The sequence below is a fragment of the Cucurbita moschata genome, unplaced genomic scaffold (assembly GCF_002738365.1).
Source record: "Cucurbita moschata cultivar Rifu unplaced genomic scaffold, Cmos_1.0 Cmo_Scf00041, whole genome shotgun sequence".
Taxonomy (NCBI): Eukaryota; Viridiplantae; Streptophyta; class Magnoliopsida; order Cucurbitales; family Cucurbitaceae; genus Cucurbita; species Cucurbita moschata.
In genome coordinates this window covers 1,406,206-1,422,700 of record NW_019268557.1, presented here as the reverse complement: position 1 = coordinate 1,422,700, position 16,495 = coordinate 1,406,206, and the positions used below count along the sequence as shown (strand labels likewise).

At 35.1% G+C, this 16,495-nt stretch overlaps 5 protein-coding genes across 5 annotated transcripts in view; 4 read left to right on the top strand and 1 right to left on the bottom strand.

The window, feature by feature from the left end:
- Positions 1–2,105, top strand: part of LOC111433293 (heavy metal-associated isoprenylated plant protein 6-like) — a 3,186-nt gene extending 1,081 nt beyond the window's left edge. The window contains exons 2-5 of the mRNA XM_023070293.1: positions 143–293; positions 576–922; positions 1,089–1,167; positions 1,276–2,105. Of these exons, the coding sequence (XP_022926061.1) occupies positions 143–293; positions 576–922; positions 1,089–1,167; positions 1,276–1,844 (1,146 nt within the window). The 3' untranslated portion in view covers positions 1,845–2,105. The remainder of the gene's footprint in view (positions 1–142; positions 294–575; positions 923–1,088; positions 1,168–1,275) is intronic.
- Positions 2,106–6,685: 4,580 nt separating this feature from the next.
- Positions 6,686–7,510, top strand: LOC111433181. The gene is made up of 2 exons (XM_023070136.1): positions 6,686–7,049; positions 7,136–7,510. The coding sequence occupies exons 1-2, from the start codon at positions 6,723–6,725 to the stop codon at positions 7,400–7,402; spliced, it is 594 nt and encodes a 197-aa protein (XP_022925904.1). The 5' UTR covers positions 6,686–6,722; the 3' UTR covers positions 7,403–7,510.
- Positions 7,511–9,399: 1,889 nt separating this feature from the next.
- On the top strand, positions 9,400–10,066 carry LOC111433002. The gene has a single exon (XM_023069879.1). The coding sequence runs from the start codon at positions 9,436–9,438 to the stop codon at positions 10,006–10,008; it is 573 nt and encodes a 190-aa protein (XP_022925647.1). The 5' UTR covers positions 9,400–9,435; the 3' UTR covers positions 10,009–10,066.
- A 94-nt stretch (positions 10,067–10,160) lies between these two features.
- Positions 10,161–12,036, bottom strand: LOC111433197 (thylakoid lumenal 15.0 kDa protein 2, chloroplastic-like). The gene is made up of 6 exons (XM_023070162.1): positions 11,713–12,036; positions 11,401–11,504; positions 11,185–11,275; positions 10,877–10,945; positions 10,686–10,795; positions 10,161–10,381 (listed from the first exon to the last, which is right to left on the bottom strand). Exons 1-6 carry the CDS (start codon positions 11,942–11,944, stop codon positions 10,289–10,291), a joined length of 699 nt encoding a protein of 232 aa, XP_022925930.1. The 5' UTR covers positions 11,945–12,036; the 3' UTR covers positions 10,161–10,288.
- Positions 12,037–12,601: 565 nt separating this feature from the next.
- LOC111433266 (transcription initiation factor TFIID subunit 8-like) lies at positions 12,602–14,650 on the top strand. The gene is made up of 2 exons (XM_023070260.1): positions 12,602–12,915; positions 13,213–14,650. Exon 2 carries the CDS (start codon positions 13,307–13,309, stop codon positions 14,384–14,386), a length of 1,080 nt encoding a protein of 359 aa, XP_022926028.1. The 5' UTR covers positions 12,602–12,915; positions 13,213–13,306; the 3' UTR covers positions 14,387–14,650.
- Positions 14,651–16,495: the final 1,845 nt, after the last annotated feature.

The window sequence follows — 16,495 nt, the reverse complement described above, 5'->3', positions numbered from 1 at the left end:
CGCTTCTTTTCTTTTTTTTTTTTTTTTTCAATTTCTTGTTCATCAATTGTATGTTTTCGATTATGAAGGATGAGAGGTTGTTGTTTGTTTCTGTAATTGTGGTGGATTTGAGTTTAATTTTTGGTTTTCGTTTTGATTTCAGAAAGTCGAAGGTGCTAAAAATGACGGAGAGAAGAAGGCCGGCGATGCCGGTCAGAAGAAAGACGACGGTGTAGTCACTGCCGTTTTTAAGATCGATATGCATTGTGACGGTTGTGCTAAGAAAGTGAAACGAGCTGTGAAGCATTTGGATGGTAAATATCCATTGACTTCACGATTATTGAGTTTTTCTTAGGTTTTCGTTTTTTTTTCCCCTAATTTTTTTTTCATCAATCTGTACTGAAGCGATTCTGTTTGTCTCGGTTTTTGTCTGCCTTTTATGATTCGGCGATTCTGTGATCCTTGATTCCTCTAAGAATATTCTGCGATTTTCATATTTTGATTGTCGATTTGGTCAAATTTGATTTTGGCTAGGGTTTTCAATCTCTGTTTCGTCTCTGGTTGGTTAATTGATGTAATTTACACTTTGTTTATAGGTGTGAGTGACGTGAAAGCGGACTCTTCATCCAATAAACTCACCGTAACCGGTAAAGTAGATCCTGCCGTAATCAAAGCAAAGCTGGAGCAAAAGACCAAAAAGAAGACTGAAATCGTTTCTCCTCAGCCTAAGAAAGATGGCGGTGGTGATAAGAAGCCCGACGAAAAGGCTGCGAAGAAGCCTGACGAAAAGGCTGAGAAGAAGACCGAAGAAAAAGGAGAGAAGAAAGCCGACGAAAAGTCAGATAAGAAGACCGACGAGAAAACCGAGAAGAAGGCCGAAGAAAAGAAGCCTGAAGAAAAGAAGGCCGAAGAAAAAAAAGCAGACGACAAAAAGGCAAAAGAGGTAAAACCAAAAATATTCAACCAATCAGATGGCTGAAAACAGCTAGCTGCCGGCGCGTGTAAGACACACGCGAGTCTCTTCTTCGAGCCCAGCTAGCTTATGATTTCATCCGGAAGTAAATTTTAGAAATAGCTACTAATTTTTGTTCAATTCGTTTCTGGAACAGAGCACTGCGGTTTTGAAGATGCGATTGCACTGCGAAGGTTGCATTCAAAAGATTAGGAAGGCACTCATCAAATCCAAAGGTGAAGAAATATATCTCTCATTCGAAATTCGAAATTCAAAATTGAATTGAAATCAATTGTACAATCGATAATGAAGAGTACTAACTCGACGTCCCTGTAATTTTTCAGGAGTCAATGAGATTACAGTAGACGCTCTGAAGGATCTGATAACAGTGAAAGGCACCATAGAAGGAAAAGATCTCGCAGGCTACCTCAAAGACAAGTTCAAGAGGTCCGTTGAAGTAGTTCCTCCCAAGAAAGATGAACCCGCCGCCGCTGCCGCTGGAGGCGACAAGAAAGAAAAAGAAGCCGGAGGAGGTGGTGTCGACAAGAAAGAAAACGACGGAAAAGCCGCCCCCAGCGGTGGAGACGGTGGTGGCACAAAAATGGAGGTGAGCAAGTTGGAGTACAGCGGTTTATCATATCAGCCTTCAACATTCTATTACGACGCTCCAGTTCATTCTCAGTACAGTTACGCCATGGAAGCTCAACCAAGCTACCCTCCAGTTCATTCTCAGTACAGTTATGCCATGGAAGCTCAGCCGAGCTACTCTCCAATCCACAGCTTCGCAAATTCCAGCGGCTATTACGTAAATCAAAATTACGCGCACCAAGGTTACGCCATGCCGATGTACGATCACTCTCACGCGCCTCAGATGTTCAGCGACGAGAATCCAAATGCTTGTTCTGTCATGTGAGTAAACAAACATATCCATTAATGGTCCTAACGTAATACATACGCTGTAATGCCAAGAAGAAGAAAGAAGAAGAAGAATTAGATGTTTTTTTTTTTGTTAATTTTCAGATATGTCGGCCGGCCGGCCGGCGACGGTAGGTCAGCTGCCGGCTAGTTAGTCCAATTCAATTCATTGGGGGAGTTGGTCGTTCTTTTTCTTATTTTATTGTAACTTTTGTTCTGTTCAAATATATGACGTAATAATAGAGCCTGTTCCGTGTAATTTAGTCTTTAATTATTTTCGCCCACATTTATTATGCAATAATATTTATGGGCTATCATTACCAAATTAATTAAATTCATTTATGAAATATGTTACCCAATTCATAAACTTTCAAAATTATTATAAAATTAAAAGTTTATAAAGTTTAAATTTATATTTAATTAATCCATTAATTTTTTAAAAAATATTTTAATAATTTATAAGTTGCAAAATTAAAAGTTTAAATACTTTTAAAATTTTCTCCATTTAACTATTGATAATATCCAAAAGCCAGGAATGTCAACGATGCCACACTGATTCCTCTTCTAAATTTAAAATTCCTTGACGGGATCGAAAATGGTGCTAATTGGACAGTATATATCCGTTGATTAATTAAATTAATTATCATTGGTATTTTTAATAATTAGCAAAAAGAAAAACTCATTTAAATTTTTCTTTAAAAAAAAAAAAAAAAAAGCTATTTAAACCGTAAATGATTTTAATTGTAAATAATATACCCCTTTTTAGGCTAATATTACCTTATATATTGTATAAATCAGAAAATTTAAAGTCAAACTTCTTATAGAGTTCTTAGAGAGTGGTGCTCCAAAAAAATGAAATTCATATATGAAAATAATTAATATATCCTTTTACAACATTTAAAAAATTAATATATTTTACATCAATGATCAATCATATGCTGTCTTTTTTTTTTTTTAATTTCATGAAATTACTTTTTGTAGAACATCATGAAGCTTGCCTCTCTATTTTTTTTTTTAATTAATGGAATAAAACTAAATAGATCATTTATGATTATTTTAACGAATATTACGTTTCTTAAAAGTTACTTATATAAGATGTTAAACTACTTTATTTTAATTAACATTTTGTTCAGTTTTTTTTATTTAAAAATAATAATTTTGATGCAGAAGTCTTGAATTCTGCTTTAGTTTAGTCTTTATCAATAATTCAATAATTTTTTTATTTTATTAAAAATTAAATCAGTAAAATATTTATTTTTATCTAAAAGAGGTATAAAAATAATGAGAATTAAAAACGAAATTATAATATATATATATATATATATATATATATAATCAACGACATTTTGCCACAAAGATATATCCAAGGTTGATTACCTCATCCTCCTTTATTATAATTATTATTATAATTGGGTTTTTAGGCTTTTATGGATAAGGACAAATATTCTGACGATATATGTATATCAGCATTTAAAAATAATCAATATAAACAAGTATATATTGAGTTGATAGACAAAATATTATTTATTTATTTTCAAATATTTACCTTTTTAACTTTAATATATATTTTAAAAAATATATTCCAAATATTTCAAATTTTCATTTTTAAGAATTATTAGAGAATAGATGATAAAAAACTATTATAAATAAGATAAAAAAATAATAATAGAAATAGGTGGATTCAATGTAAACTTTTAAATTCATTTATTTAATTCTTAGAACTTTAAATCTTATCTAAATTTAGAAATTAATTATTAAATTTCTCACCATGTTAATTTTAAATTTATTTAAACAAAAAAAAAATGTAAATTAGGGTAAAAACAATGTACGAGTAAAAAAAAAATATTATAATATTTCCGACGGTTTTAGCCAAATCTGGAAGTGGTTTTGGAGGGAGGAATTGTCGAAGAAGCAGACAAAATCTCTGCCTAGTCATTCGGGGCCCACTCCACCTAAGACGCCGTTGACCTGTTGTACCATCGGATTTTCCACGCCACTTTTTTTGTTTTTTATTTTAACATTTTCTTTAAATAAATAAAAATTTTAATTATTTTTTATATCAAAATAGATGTCGCGAATAAGCTAACCATAAACTATTGAATAAGATTAATATATATTATATGAAACCGACATGGCACACGCACATATATAATTTCCATATAATACAATATAATAAAAGCTATTTAAATTATTAATTCATAATTCCAGCTTAAATAATACTTGGATTATATATATATATATATATATATATATATATATATATATATTGGACGGTATATGGATATGGTTATGTAATGTTAAGAAGTATTTCTCAAAATTTAAATATTATATTAGTAAAAAACTATATATTTTATATTAATTTATTTATTAATATTAACCACTAGCAGATAGTGTTCGTTTTAGCTCGTTACGTATTGCTGTTAGTCTCTCGATTTTAAAACGTGCCTACTAGGGAGAGATTTCCACACCCTCAGGAATGTTTTATTTCTCTCCCACCTCATCATCCACCTCCTTGGAGCCTAGTGTCTTCATTGGCACACCGCCCCGTGTTTGGTTTAGATACCATTTGTAACAATCCAAGTTCACCGCTAGCAGATATTATCTGATTTGGTTAGTTACTTATCGTCGTCAACTTTACAGTTTTGAAACGTGTCTACGATGGAGAGGGTCTAGCCCTACTTCGCTCAGTGCCTTGCACCTATCCATTTTAGTTAGTTACGTATTGTCGTCAATCTTACCGTTTTAAAAGTATATGTTTGGTAAAAAAAATATTAAACTACAAATTTAATGTATGAGCTTTAATAAATGTAGTTAATAAGATTTCTAACGTTTTAGCTATTAAATATAAAATTTATAATTTATAAATAATTAATTACTTCTAGATAAATATTAGATATGGTTTAAAAAATTGAGGGGTTAGAATTTATTATATACAAAATTATTTGAAAGTAGTGGAACTAAAATTATAATTTAATATAAAAAAAATATGGGACTAAACAAACAAATTTATTTAAAAAATATATGCTTATTTTATTCTCTATACGTCATTGAAAAATTGTGTTTATTTGGGGTTTTTTTAAGGAAAAAAAAAACTCAGACCGGTCGCCGATTTTTGTAAACTATGGTTCTTCTGGGTTTCCAACGGTCAAATGGCCGAAAAGTCCTTAGAATTTGCAGCCTTAAAAAAAAGGTCTTTTCAAAATTTGAATAGTCAATTGCCCCTATCTGTCCAACTTCTTTGTTCAAAACAATTACACTTTTAATTATATCATATAGTCTATAAACCCAAACACTTTCACACTTAAATGTTGTGAGCAATGAGATTAAGCCAAATGTCGAAAAATTACGTTTGTTTGACCATCGGTTCATCACGATCTACAATGTCTTAAAAGACTCGAAGACAACAGACTTGCCGCTCTTCCTCTGGAATAAGGATTTGAATCAACCCGGTGACGATCAGATTATGGCACGTAATCCTACAAACTTGACATCATTGTTGGGATGGACAAATACCCTATAAATATAAAGGGATTGCCCAGAATTAAAGGGATGCATCCTAACGTTGTTTTGCCCGACGAGCCCTCGATTGTACATTGTTTTAAGTATCGGTGCATGTTGATACCACTTATCATGCAAGCTATAAGTAATGGTGACCTAATCTTATTTGCTTGACTAAATTAGCGAATAAATGATATAAAAAGTCGTTGATGATTTATTTTAATTGATATAACTTTAATATCGTCCTACATTACTAAATTATACTTGAGTCGGTTGAAGTTTTAGACGAATATTTTAGTTCATGGTCATTTAAACTTAAATTAAATGTAAGATTCAAATCTTATGTTTAATAAGTTCCTAATTCAAACGGCACGTGCTTTTGCCTTTGATTTAGGTTTTATTTATTTATTTTTCATTCTATTTTGACCAATGACAGAAATAAATAAGGTAAGGATTCGCATTCATGTATTAAATTAGCCATCTGATAAATTAAAAAAAAATTAAATTATAAATTTAACCCCATAGTTTGAAAATTTTGCATGATAAAATCCAAATCATATATCTATTTAAAAGTATTTTATGAAATTTTATAAACCATATGAATTAAATTTTAATTTTATAAATTATAGAGACTAAATTTAGAAGATAATTTTAAATGATGCACGCTTTCATTAGAACGGAATAATATATGTAATGAGTATAGCATGTTGTTTTAGTATTAAAGAAAAAAGCATTCGTCGAGCTTGTGACAACCAAGTCGAGGCACACACTAGAGATATAGGGAACCACAAATTTATTGTACTAAGTACTAAAGCATAGATGTTGTATATCAATTGAGCGAGGACGGGTTGTAATTGTGTAGTACTATACGAAAACCTAAAAATATATATACCCGATTGAAATGTGATATGACTGCATCTCGATACTTGATCCTCTTCTTCAGGGATTTCAAATGAGGAAACCTTAAGAGATCCGAAAACTCCAACTATATACGATTCATATTAGATTTGACTAACTCCAACCCATCATTGTCTTAGTAGAGCTTTTTACGGGCACGTTTTGGTCTGTGTCTTATTAACTCGAGTGCTCAATACACCATATATATCTATGTGTGTGTATGGAGTATTGGGCCTATGAGGCCTATTGGGCTATTTGATCCATTTAGAACAATTGTTGTCTCATTGGGCCTATTGGGCTATTTGATCCATTTAGAACAATTGTTGTCTCATTGGGCCTATTGGGCCTATTGGGCTATTTGGTGCAAAATATTCCCAAAATTGTTTTAATTGGAAAAAGGAAGTCCAGTGAGTTCTAGAAATTTGCATAAAACCCGAAGTTTCCATATTGATAATCCAATTGGGGAAAGCAAAAGAAATGAATGGCATCTTCGGCAGCTTTAGGAGGATCAATCGGTCCACTGATTCGCAATCGCTCTACCAGATTCCTTCCATGTCGGAACCCTGACCATAAATGGAGCTTCATCGATGCTGGTTCTCATTCTCGATTCTCCGTTATCCATTATTCTAGCTTTTCTCCTCTTCATAATTCTCTTCCGCTTCGCCGTCGTCTTCTTCTTTCTTCTCCTCCTCTTCATCTTCTGCTCACATCTCGTTTACCTCATTTTCGATCTCCTCTGACATCAATGGCCTCCACAGTTTCTGATCAGGTTGGTCCGGAGACTCCTCAGTCCAATCAGGCAAAAACGGTGAGTATTGCTTTTGGATTTCTCTGTTGCTTGGCGATTGACGCAGTGTTCGATTTTGGTGGTAATTGGGGCTTTGGCAATTGCAGGTTAGGGTTGTGATTAAGGGTAGGGTTCAGGGAGTGTTCTATCGGGACTGGACGGTGGAGAATGCTAAGGAGTTAGGGTTGAAGGGATGGGTGCGGAATCGTAGGGATGGATCCGTGGAGGCTCTTTTTTCCGGCCGCCCTGAGTCGGTGACGGAAATGGAGCAACGGTGCCGCCGTGGTCCGCCGACGGCGATGGTCACCGGTTTTCAGGTTTTTCCTAGCTCCGATGACCCCGGGCCTGGGTTTGAGCGCTTACGGACCGCGTGATGATCGTGAAGGTGGAACCGGACCGGACATGACGTCGTGTAAGAAATTTATTAGGAAAAATAAAATTTTAATTTAAATACTAGCACAACATTTTTCCGCTTAAAATCAGTACCGGCCTACTTTTTTTGTTCTTATTGTTTTGTTAATATAATATATATTAAAAATAAATATGGGAATGTTTATTGATAGAAAATCAAACCAAATTTCAAATGTGTACTATCTTTATATCTTGTAAATCAATGATAGATTTAACGGTTATGAGTATACAGACAGTTATTTGTAAAAAATAAAAGTTAAATTATATAAATTCATAACTAAATAAAAGTTAAATTATATAAATTCATAACTAAATAAAAGTTAAATTATATAAATTCATAACTAAATAAAAGTTAAATTATATAAATTCATAACTTTTTATCTATTAATAAAAGTTACTTTAGCTACCTTATAAACTCTTTTGAATGATGTTTCAAGTTAGGTAAACTGATACTATTTGTCACAACCTCACTTTACGACAATGTCGACGTACGCTCTAGCTTCGAGTCACGTTTGCGATAAATGTTTTAAAAAACGTGAGCGAAGAAATATATTTGAAAACAATTTTAAAAAATTGAAGAAAATATCATTATACGGCTATAAGCAAATAAAAAAACACCGACTTAAATAGTATATAATTTAGGGTAGGAAGAGACAAAATTCAGGTAGGAGAAAGAGTAGTTATGTCTGAACTTTTGGAGCATTTTAACCCTAGTCGGTATAAGACATGATTTTGGTGAACTTCATACACCCCCGTATTGACACAACATGAAAAAGTAACTACCTATCTAAGATGAAAACATGTAAATGGGGTTTGGAAGAGACATGTAAATACCTATCTAAGATGAAAACATGTAAATGGGGTCAACACTATGACGGGGAGATTTGACATGTGGCTATAGACAACACGCCTAAAAAACATGAAGTAAATACTTATTTAAGATGAAAACATGTAAAAGGGGTTTGGAACGGACATGCAACCATGGACAACACATCCTGAACAAAGTATGACTGGGACATCTGACATGTGACTATAGACAACACGCCTTGGACACATCTTAAACAAGTATGACTGGGACATTTGACATGTGGCTATAGACAACACGCCTTAGGCAAGCATAAACGCGACGCTGTTCACCCCTACCTTTTTACCTTTAGAAACACCCGTCTAAAAAGATGGAAGGAGAATGAATTGTATCGATTTTCACACTAATATCTCAAACATGTTGGAACACTTTTATCCTATTTTCCACCTTTGAATTCACCAACAAAAAGTAATGAAAATCTCCAAACAATGATCAATCCCACGGACGTCCTGGAAGTTCTTTCTTTCTAAAAACTGTACTTTAGTGGTACCTTCCCGTTCTTGGAACCTGCAGGGGACGCTAGGCGACTAGGCGTCGGCAGTCCAATCTTCAACACCCTGCGTTAAACTTGAGACTTAAGACAGTAAGACCAAGCCAACGATAAAATTTCTTAGTCAACAGAAGGGTGTCGGTCGTTCAAAGTATTGGACTCTTCAATATCTCCTCCACACTGCATTAAATGCAGTGATGGCAATGGAAACCAAGAACCAGCAGCTATCTATCCCATTCCTATTCTAAGATCAGATCAGATCAAGGATAACAATTCTCATCATCTGATCTGAATCTCATCCCATCCTCCTCATTTCTTTGGGAAAACACAACTACTTTTATCAGAGTGTTTCCTGAAATTACTGTTCATGAGCCTAAGATCTTGAGAGCAAGAACGGTAAATTAATAACTAGAGAAAGACGGGATTATTGGGGGAGGAACAATAATTTTACAACCTTACTGAGCCAAGTAACGTGTCTCTTTTTCATTTTTTCCACAGATTAAGGACAAACATCTAAGTTATCAAATCTCATCCTAAATTGTCTAGTTTTTGTTTAGGAACCTAACGCTGACTATCATTTTTCTGAGACAGAAAAGTTATCTGACCAAGTCAGCATTAAATGGTATGTTGATGCTACCCACATGGAATGGTTCAGACATGGCCCTCTCAGAAGCTTCAGTGCAATTTCTGATGTACGTCCCCAACTCGATATAAATCTTCTCCTAAGTCTCACTTGGCTCTATCTGAAGTCTCGAGTTCACATAAACATTTGTTTACCACGCCAAAACGTGGGAACAAAAGGGAAATATTACTACAGACTTCGGAATTTCATCCTGATGAAGCTAAGGTTATTCATCTCTATGCTCCAAAAGAGCCTTTCTCCACTGATGTCTAAAGAACCTAAACACGATAGTTTCGATGAAGAATTCAATGCAGCAGTTATGGTGCCGAAAGACGTGGAAGAAGGCCATTTTGTGGTATTTGCAGCGGATGGTGATGAGAGAAAGAGGTTTGTCATTAATTTGAAGTTCTTGTCTAACCCTGCATTCTTGAGGCTATTGGAGCTGGCAAAGGAAGAATATGGGTTCCAACAAAAGGGAGCTCTAACAGTCCCTTGTCCGCCTGAAGAACTACAGAAGATTGTAGAAGAAAGAAGAAAACAGAAAACTGGGGGGTGGATTGCATCTAGTGTTCATATCATAACTGGCTACTAGGCAACTAAAAAATGCACCTCCTTTTTTTCTCTTCGTTTCTGCACAGTTGAGATACAAATGCCTACACAAATACTCAATTCCTTCATACCTTTTTAATCACTATTCCCATTTATTTCTCTTCAAGTATTAGACATACACTACGTTCTTAAATGAGGAACAAAACAGGAATTGATTAAGACATGCAGATTGCAGCAAGAGAAGGCTTATATATTATGTATTGCTGTCAGAACATCCAAATCTAGTTTAAAATACGTACAAAATTCTCCGATGTTGTAAGCCGTTACTTTATCTCGGAACAGTTATTTGGCCCGACTGGTTCTCTCAAGCAATTAGATATCGCCATGACAGCTGCTTCAATAGATGCCTCTTCACCCTGTTTAAGTCACCAAAGCGACAACATGAGATGTGTTAGGAATCATGAATCTCTACAATGGCATGATATTGTCCACTTTGAGCATAAGCTTTCATCGTTTTACTTTTGGTTTCCCAAAAGACCTCATACCAATAGAGATGCATTCCTTACTTATAAACTCATGATCAACCCCTTAATTAGCCGATGTGGGACTCATCTCCCAACAATCCTCAACAAGATGCTCTTGTTACGACCAATATTTTACTAACCAAGCAAAAACTCACAACGGTAACTGTTGTACAGAAGTATCGATTGGAGATGTTACCTTCTCTTTCCAATAAAATATGTTTCCATACTTTCCAGCCAAACGGCTCCAAAAGCTCCTTGGAATATCTAAATCGACAGACGCTCCAACGTTGAAGTTCAATATGTTACCTGAATGAAGATATCAATCAATGTCAATGTCAATAGCATCATAGACATAGGTGTGGAAAAGTACCGTGACATTGTTCATACCAAATGTAGGATCAGCAACAAACACGATTGTTTTATCATCCACTTGCCAAAAATCTTTGATCGCTAGCCCTGTAAAGACCATTAAATTGATTGTTTCTGCCGATTAGATTAGAGATCATCTATCTAACTTGATAAACTTGACATGCGTGTGTGTGAGAAACTTTCGAAGTTATGAAGTGTCAATAAATCACATATACAATGTTCTAGTAAGATTTAGTGAATGTATGTTGAAATTTTAATAATAAAGTCCTCGCCATTAAATGTGACATTAATTCAATGATCTGCTGAAGATAAAACATAGAACATACCAGGTGTCACAGGATAATTTTGGGCCAAAACTCGCAATTTATATCCAGTTTCCTTCTCAATGTCAGCAATTTCTTGTTTGAGCCTAAATTCCTGTTCATAGAAAATCAGAACCAGCAATGGCAACTTGATCATGATCAAATACCCTAAATTACATCAAGGAACGCAACAAAAGGAAAAAAAAGAAAAAGAAAAGGAACGAGGCGAAGCAACCACACCTGGCCATCAGATAGAAACCCAGCGACATCAATGACAGAGGTGAACTCCTTGGGAAGTAATTCTGGTTTGTTAACCCCAACTTTGGCGTCAGCAAATCCAACTCCTACAAGGTACACTCACTTATTACTGTTAGCATTTCATAAAATTCTTAAGTTTCTATGATAGAGCAGAGCCAATCACTTCAATAAACAAACGAGTATCTAAAACCAATTATATAACCTAAACATTCAAGCTCGAAACAATTCAGACAGAATTTAACATTCCTTTTTTCTTTCTTCATCTAACCGACGATAATTTGCAAGAATGATTACCTGAGAGAGCTACTCCGAGCGCAAGAGTCCAAGAGAGCGCGAAACTCAGAGATTTTGGAGGTAGATGAAGAAGGCAGTTGGTGAAATCGGTGAACTTATGGGACGGAAATGAAACTGATGGCGGAGAGAAGCGAGATAATGCGAAGATTGATGATCTGTAAACCGGCGGTGAAGCTCCCGGAAATGATAGCGATGGAGATGGAAGGCGATGATGAAGATGCATAAACGCCATTATTGAATTTTTCTAGCTCCTCGTTGGTGTGTTTGCGCCATGGATTTTGGATGGACCTAGTGTTCTAGAAACAGAGACGGCTCTGGATAGTGGATAGGGGTATGTCATTTAATTTGCATGTTTGATACTTTATTCAGAAAATAAAATTTTGAAAAAGAGTTTAAAAATTATACCAAGTTTAATTAATATTTTTCAATTTTTTTTAATGCTCCAAATATACTTCTAAGAGTAACATGTAAATAATTAATAAATGATACATATATGTAGATTTACATATATATTTTTAAACATAATATGTTTTTTAAGTTTTTTTTAAATGGAAGTGTATTAATGAATTTTTTTTTAACGTTCAAGAATATTTTTAAAATATTATTAAAAATTTAATTATAATTTTGAGATTTTTTTTTAAAATTTAGAGTATTATTGAATTTTTTAAAAAAGTTTTAAGTTTATTATTTTTAAGAGAAAGTATACAGGTGTTTTTATTAACTTAAACCTTTTTAGAAGTATTGCTATTTAAATAATTGCCTAAATTAAATAATTTCCAACGGTTGGATTGTAGAAGACTTAGTGGGCCCAAAATAAAAAAACCGGACGAACTCTTGTAGAAAATGGAAAAAACTCGGTTCGACGCCTTATAAATAAATGCATAATCGCATCTCGGTTATTCATCGATCTCGTTTTTTCATGTTCTTTCTTTTTTCTTTCCATTTTTTTTCTTCGTAAAATTTGCTTCCTCTTCGATCTCTGTTTGCGAGGGTCTTACAGGGGTTTATCCTTTTTTTCTCCATCAATTTTCTTTTTCCTCATTTGTGTTTGAATTCTTGGATTCCCTCCATGTCGCTGACTGTCTGTAAACCCTAGCGATCTTCTTCTTAGGGTTTCAGTTTCGTTTGTTTTTCTCCTGGTGTCTCCTCGGCTTTGAATTGTCTGTGTTGATCGTAGATTTCACCACTTGTTGGAAAGCTTGGGTGAGTCTCTGCATTTCTTCGCCAATTTTGAGTATTCTTGAGGTTTACAGGCTCTGTTTGGAATTATTATCATTTTTTTTTTATCTGGGATTTCTGACGAACGAGGAAACAAGAGAGGGACAGTGCTTTTGGTTTTGAAGTCTCTGCAATTACGGATCTCAGGAGGAGGAAATATTGTTTTTCCTGCGAACTTTCAAGAAATTACTGGCTTGCTCTTTCAATCTTGAATTTCATGCGTATTTTTTTGTTCTCTCATTTTTTATGAAAGGCTAGAATGAGAGTTGCTTCCCATCTCAGATGACGTTTGATTGGAAGATGCTTGATTTTGGCGCTTAATGATGGGGTGAATCTCGCAGTCCCAGTAAAACCTAAATGACACGAGGATTTGAATATGAGCCATGGAGGTGGGAACATTACGCGAGAGAATGAAAACCCGGCGGATCGTTTTAGGAGAGCTGGAGCTGATGATTTCGGGCGTGAGGTGTCGAAAGTTGCAGCAGCGCAGATATGCCAGAGTCTGGGATTCCAGGGATCGAAAGAGTCTGCTCTGGACACGCTTGCAGAAATTGTAATAGTATATCTTAGTGATTTGGGAAAGATGGCGAATTTCTATTCTAACTTAGCTGGTAGAACTGAGTGTAATGTGTTTGACATTATTAGAGGACTTAAGGATTTAGGAGCACCAGGGTCTCATCAAGATGCTGAGGTTAGCCGTTGTCTTGCAGGTTCACGTACAATTCAAGAAATTTTTGAGTATGTGAATTCGGTACAAGAAATTCCATTTTCTCAGCCAATGGCGCAGTTTCCTATTATTAAGAGCAGTAAGGTACTGCCGAGTTTCATTCAGATGAGGGAAACACCTCCTAGCAAGCATATACCCAATTGGCTTCCTGCTTTTCCTGATCCCCACACTTACATTTATACGCCGGTGTGGAATAAGAGAATGACGGACCCTCGCACTGACAAGATTGAGCAAGCAAGGCAGAGGAGAAAGGCAGAGAAGTCATTGTTAAGTCTGCAGCAGCAGTTGGTAGTTAATACTGACCATCTAGAAGAAGAATTACCTAGTTTGGATAGTAGCGCATCCCATGATACAGAATTGCAACCGAGGGAAAACACCGTTTCTGTGGTCAAATCTCCTCTTAAACATTCAGACACTGTGTTTGATGATAGCAGTTCTGTGTTAGAGGTATTTGCTCCGGCCATAGAAGCTGTTAAAGGGAGTGGATTTTATGATGATGAAGAGGGTGAGAAGAAGGAACTTCCCATTGTTAGGCCTGCTGTTCAGTTTAAGTTTAAAACTGGGAAGAAACTTCTTGGTGATTCTTTGGATTTGATCATTCAAAAGAAAGGAACTGGTAGAAGAGGGTCCTTGGTTGGACGGGACGATGAAAGGGATGATAAGAAACGAAGAGCTGAATACATTCTTAGACAGTCTGTGGAGAATCCGCAAGAACTCAATCAGTTGTGAATAAACATATTGACTGGCGTTCATAATTTAATCTAGGTATTTGGTATCAGCTGGTGCAATTGTTGCTTTAGTTTAAACCATATCTCCTTGTAGTACGGCCATTCTTGTAATTTACATGAGTTCCTTGTATTTCCGCTCAGGAATTTTTCAGAGACGCAAATGCTTGTGAAAATTTTATTGAGAAGGTTTCACGTCTCCTTTCATCTCTCACATTGTGTTTTTAACTGTTTGTTCTGTTAAATTAAGATATTGAATCGTTTTCTTCTTGGTTTGTGAACTCCCCTCTGTGAGTATCAAGCTCCAATGCAGAAGTAGGAGGCATGACCCCTTACTCTGCTAAATAAGAATGCCCTTCAGCATTACTTCTGTTGTGTTTTTCAACAGTTTAGACACTTGTACTGCCACTTCTCTTGATGCCAGAATATGGTAATACTGCCGACAAGAAAGGATGTCCATTGGGACTTCACGTTTTATGTGAATGAATGTTTAGCTTTGTTGTGCTTTATGAACTAAATTTGCATAAGATATTCAAGTCAATCTTTGCAGCACAAATAGGTGGAAGACAGGATGATGTTCAAGCCAATCTTAATGAAACCAAGAGGCTACTGGGTTTCTTTTTTCAAGGTAAGTACTGAAAAATTGTCACTCTTGGTTATTATATCTTCTTGTATTACCTGCTTGAAGTGAAAGATCAAATTCTTCCTTATTTTCTTCATGGTAAAGGTGTGAGAAGAAAGTATCTTTTTCTCTATTTTTTACAGTACAGAGATTTGATTTGAGCATTTTGTTACCTAGATTCACCGAATTCCCTTTTGTCTAGGAAGCCTAGTGCACGTTTCTGAATGGTTTGGTTTGTCTGTAAGAGTAAAACGTTGAGGTTCCGGTGTAGAAAGAAAATGAAACTGCCTCAGACCATCTGCATCAAGAACGAAAAATGATGTAATGAATGTTCTTTGTAAATGCATGGGAAGTTTAGATAGATGAAAACCAAATATTTACTGTATTTTTTCAGGAAAAAAGAGCCGAAACGAGCCTCAACTGTTGAAGCGTCATAAGATCTCGCATATATATGCCTGTTTATTATTATTTTCCTTGTTACTGTTTGGCTTAAATATTGTGTTTGCTTTCTTCCACATTGGAGCCGTCATTCTAGTTGTTGTCTGGAAATTGATTATTGATCGTCTCAATGTCGTCTGGAAAGTGATTATCGATTTAGTTGTTGAATTTTGGATGAGGAAAGCATTTGATGCACAAGTTTTAAAAGGTTCTCATTGAATTGTTGTATATGGAAGAAGTTATGTTATGCATATTTTTTCTGCTTTATAATTGTTCATAGCTTCCACAATTGGCACTTCTCTTCCTCCATTCATTAAACCGCCCCCTCCATTGCTCTGATTTGTTGTTTAGATCCTTTGCCCTGCTGGTTTTAATGTGTCTTCTTCGTTGGGCAAACACTCCTACAGTACAAGCTTTCCCCAGACTACTTGATCGAGGCTTTGGCTAAATAAGCTTATGAAATGTTTCCCAAGCTTGGCCCTTAGCGACCATACAATCAAGCTCGTCGATCTCGTCGATCCTACTGAACGATGCTGAGCCAACCATAGGGCAGTTTAAAGCTTGGCCTTGGTGTGCAAGCCGCCCTATGCCACCAGTTATCCAGGTTTCAAGTTTCAAGTACGCAATATTTTGATTCTGAAACTTTATGATTTCAGCCTGATGATGTTGAACTAAGTTTAGTTTTCTTGTTTGATAATCAATTTTAGGATCTTCTCCTTGCTATATTTTGTGGCTTATGTGCATTTAGGTGACAAATTGGACACATTCTCACGAAAGAGTTGCAGGGCTTGTACTACAGAAAACGTCGCATATAAGATCTAGTTATTACCGGGCGAAAGTGATCGAGTTATCTCAATTGAAAATGATAATAAATGTTTCATCTATTTAGGTACGATGAAATTTATTTTATATTCTAAAAAATATATATTAAGAAAGAGATTTTAATCTCTTATTTCGAGACCACCTGATGGACACCAACTACTAAAAATCTCTCTAACTTTAAAACATATTTCTCTTTATAAAAAAAAAAAAAAAAAAAAAAAAAAAAAAAAA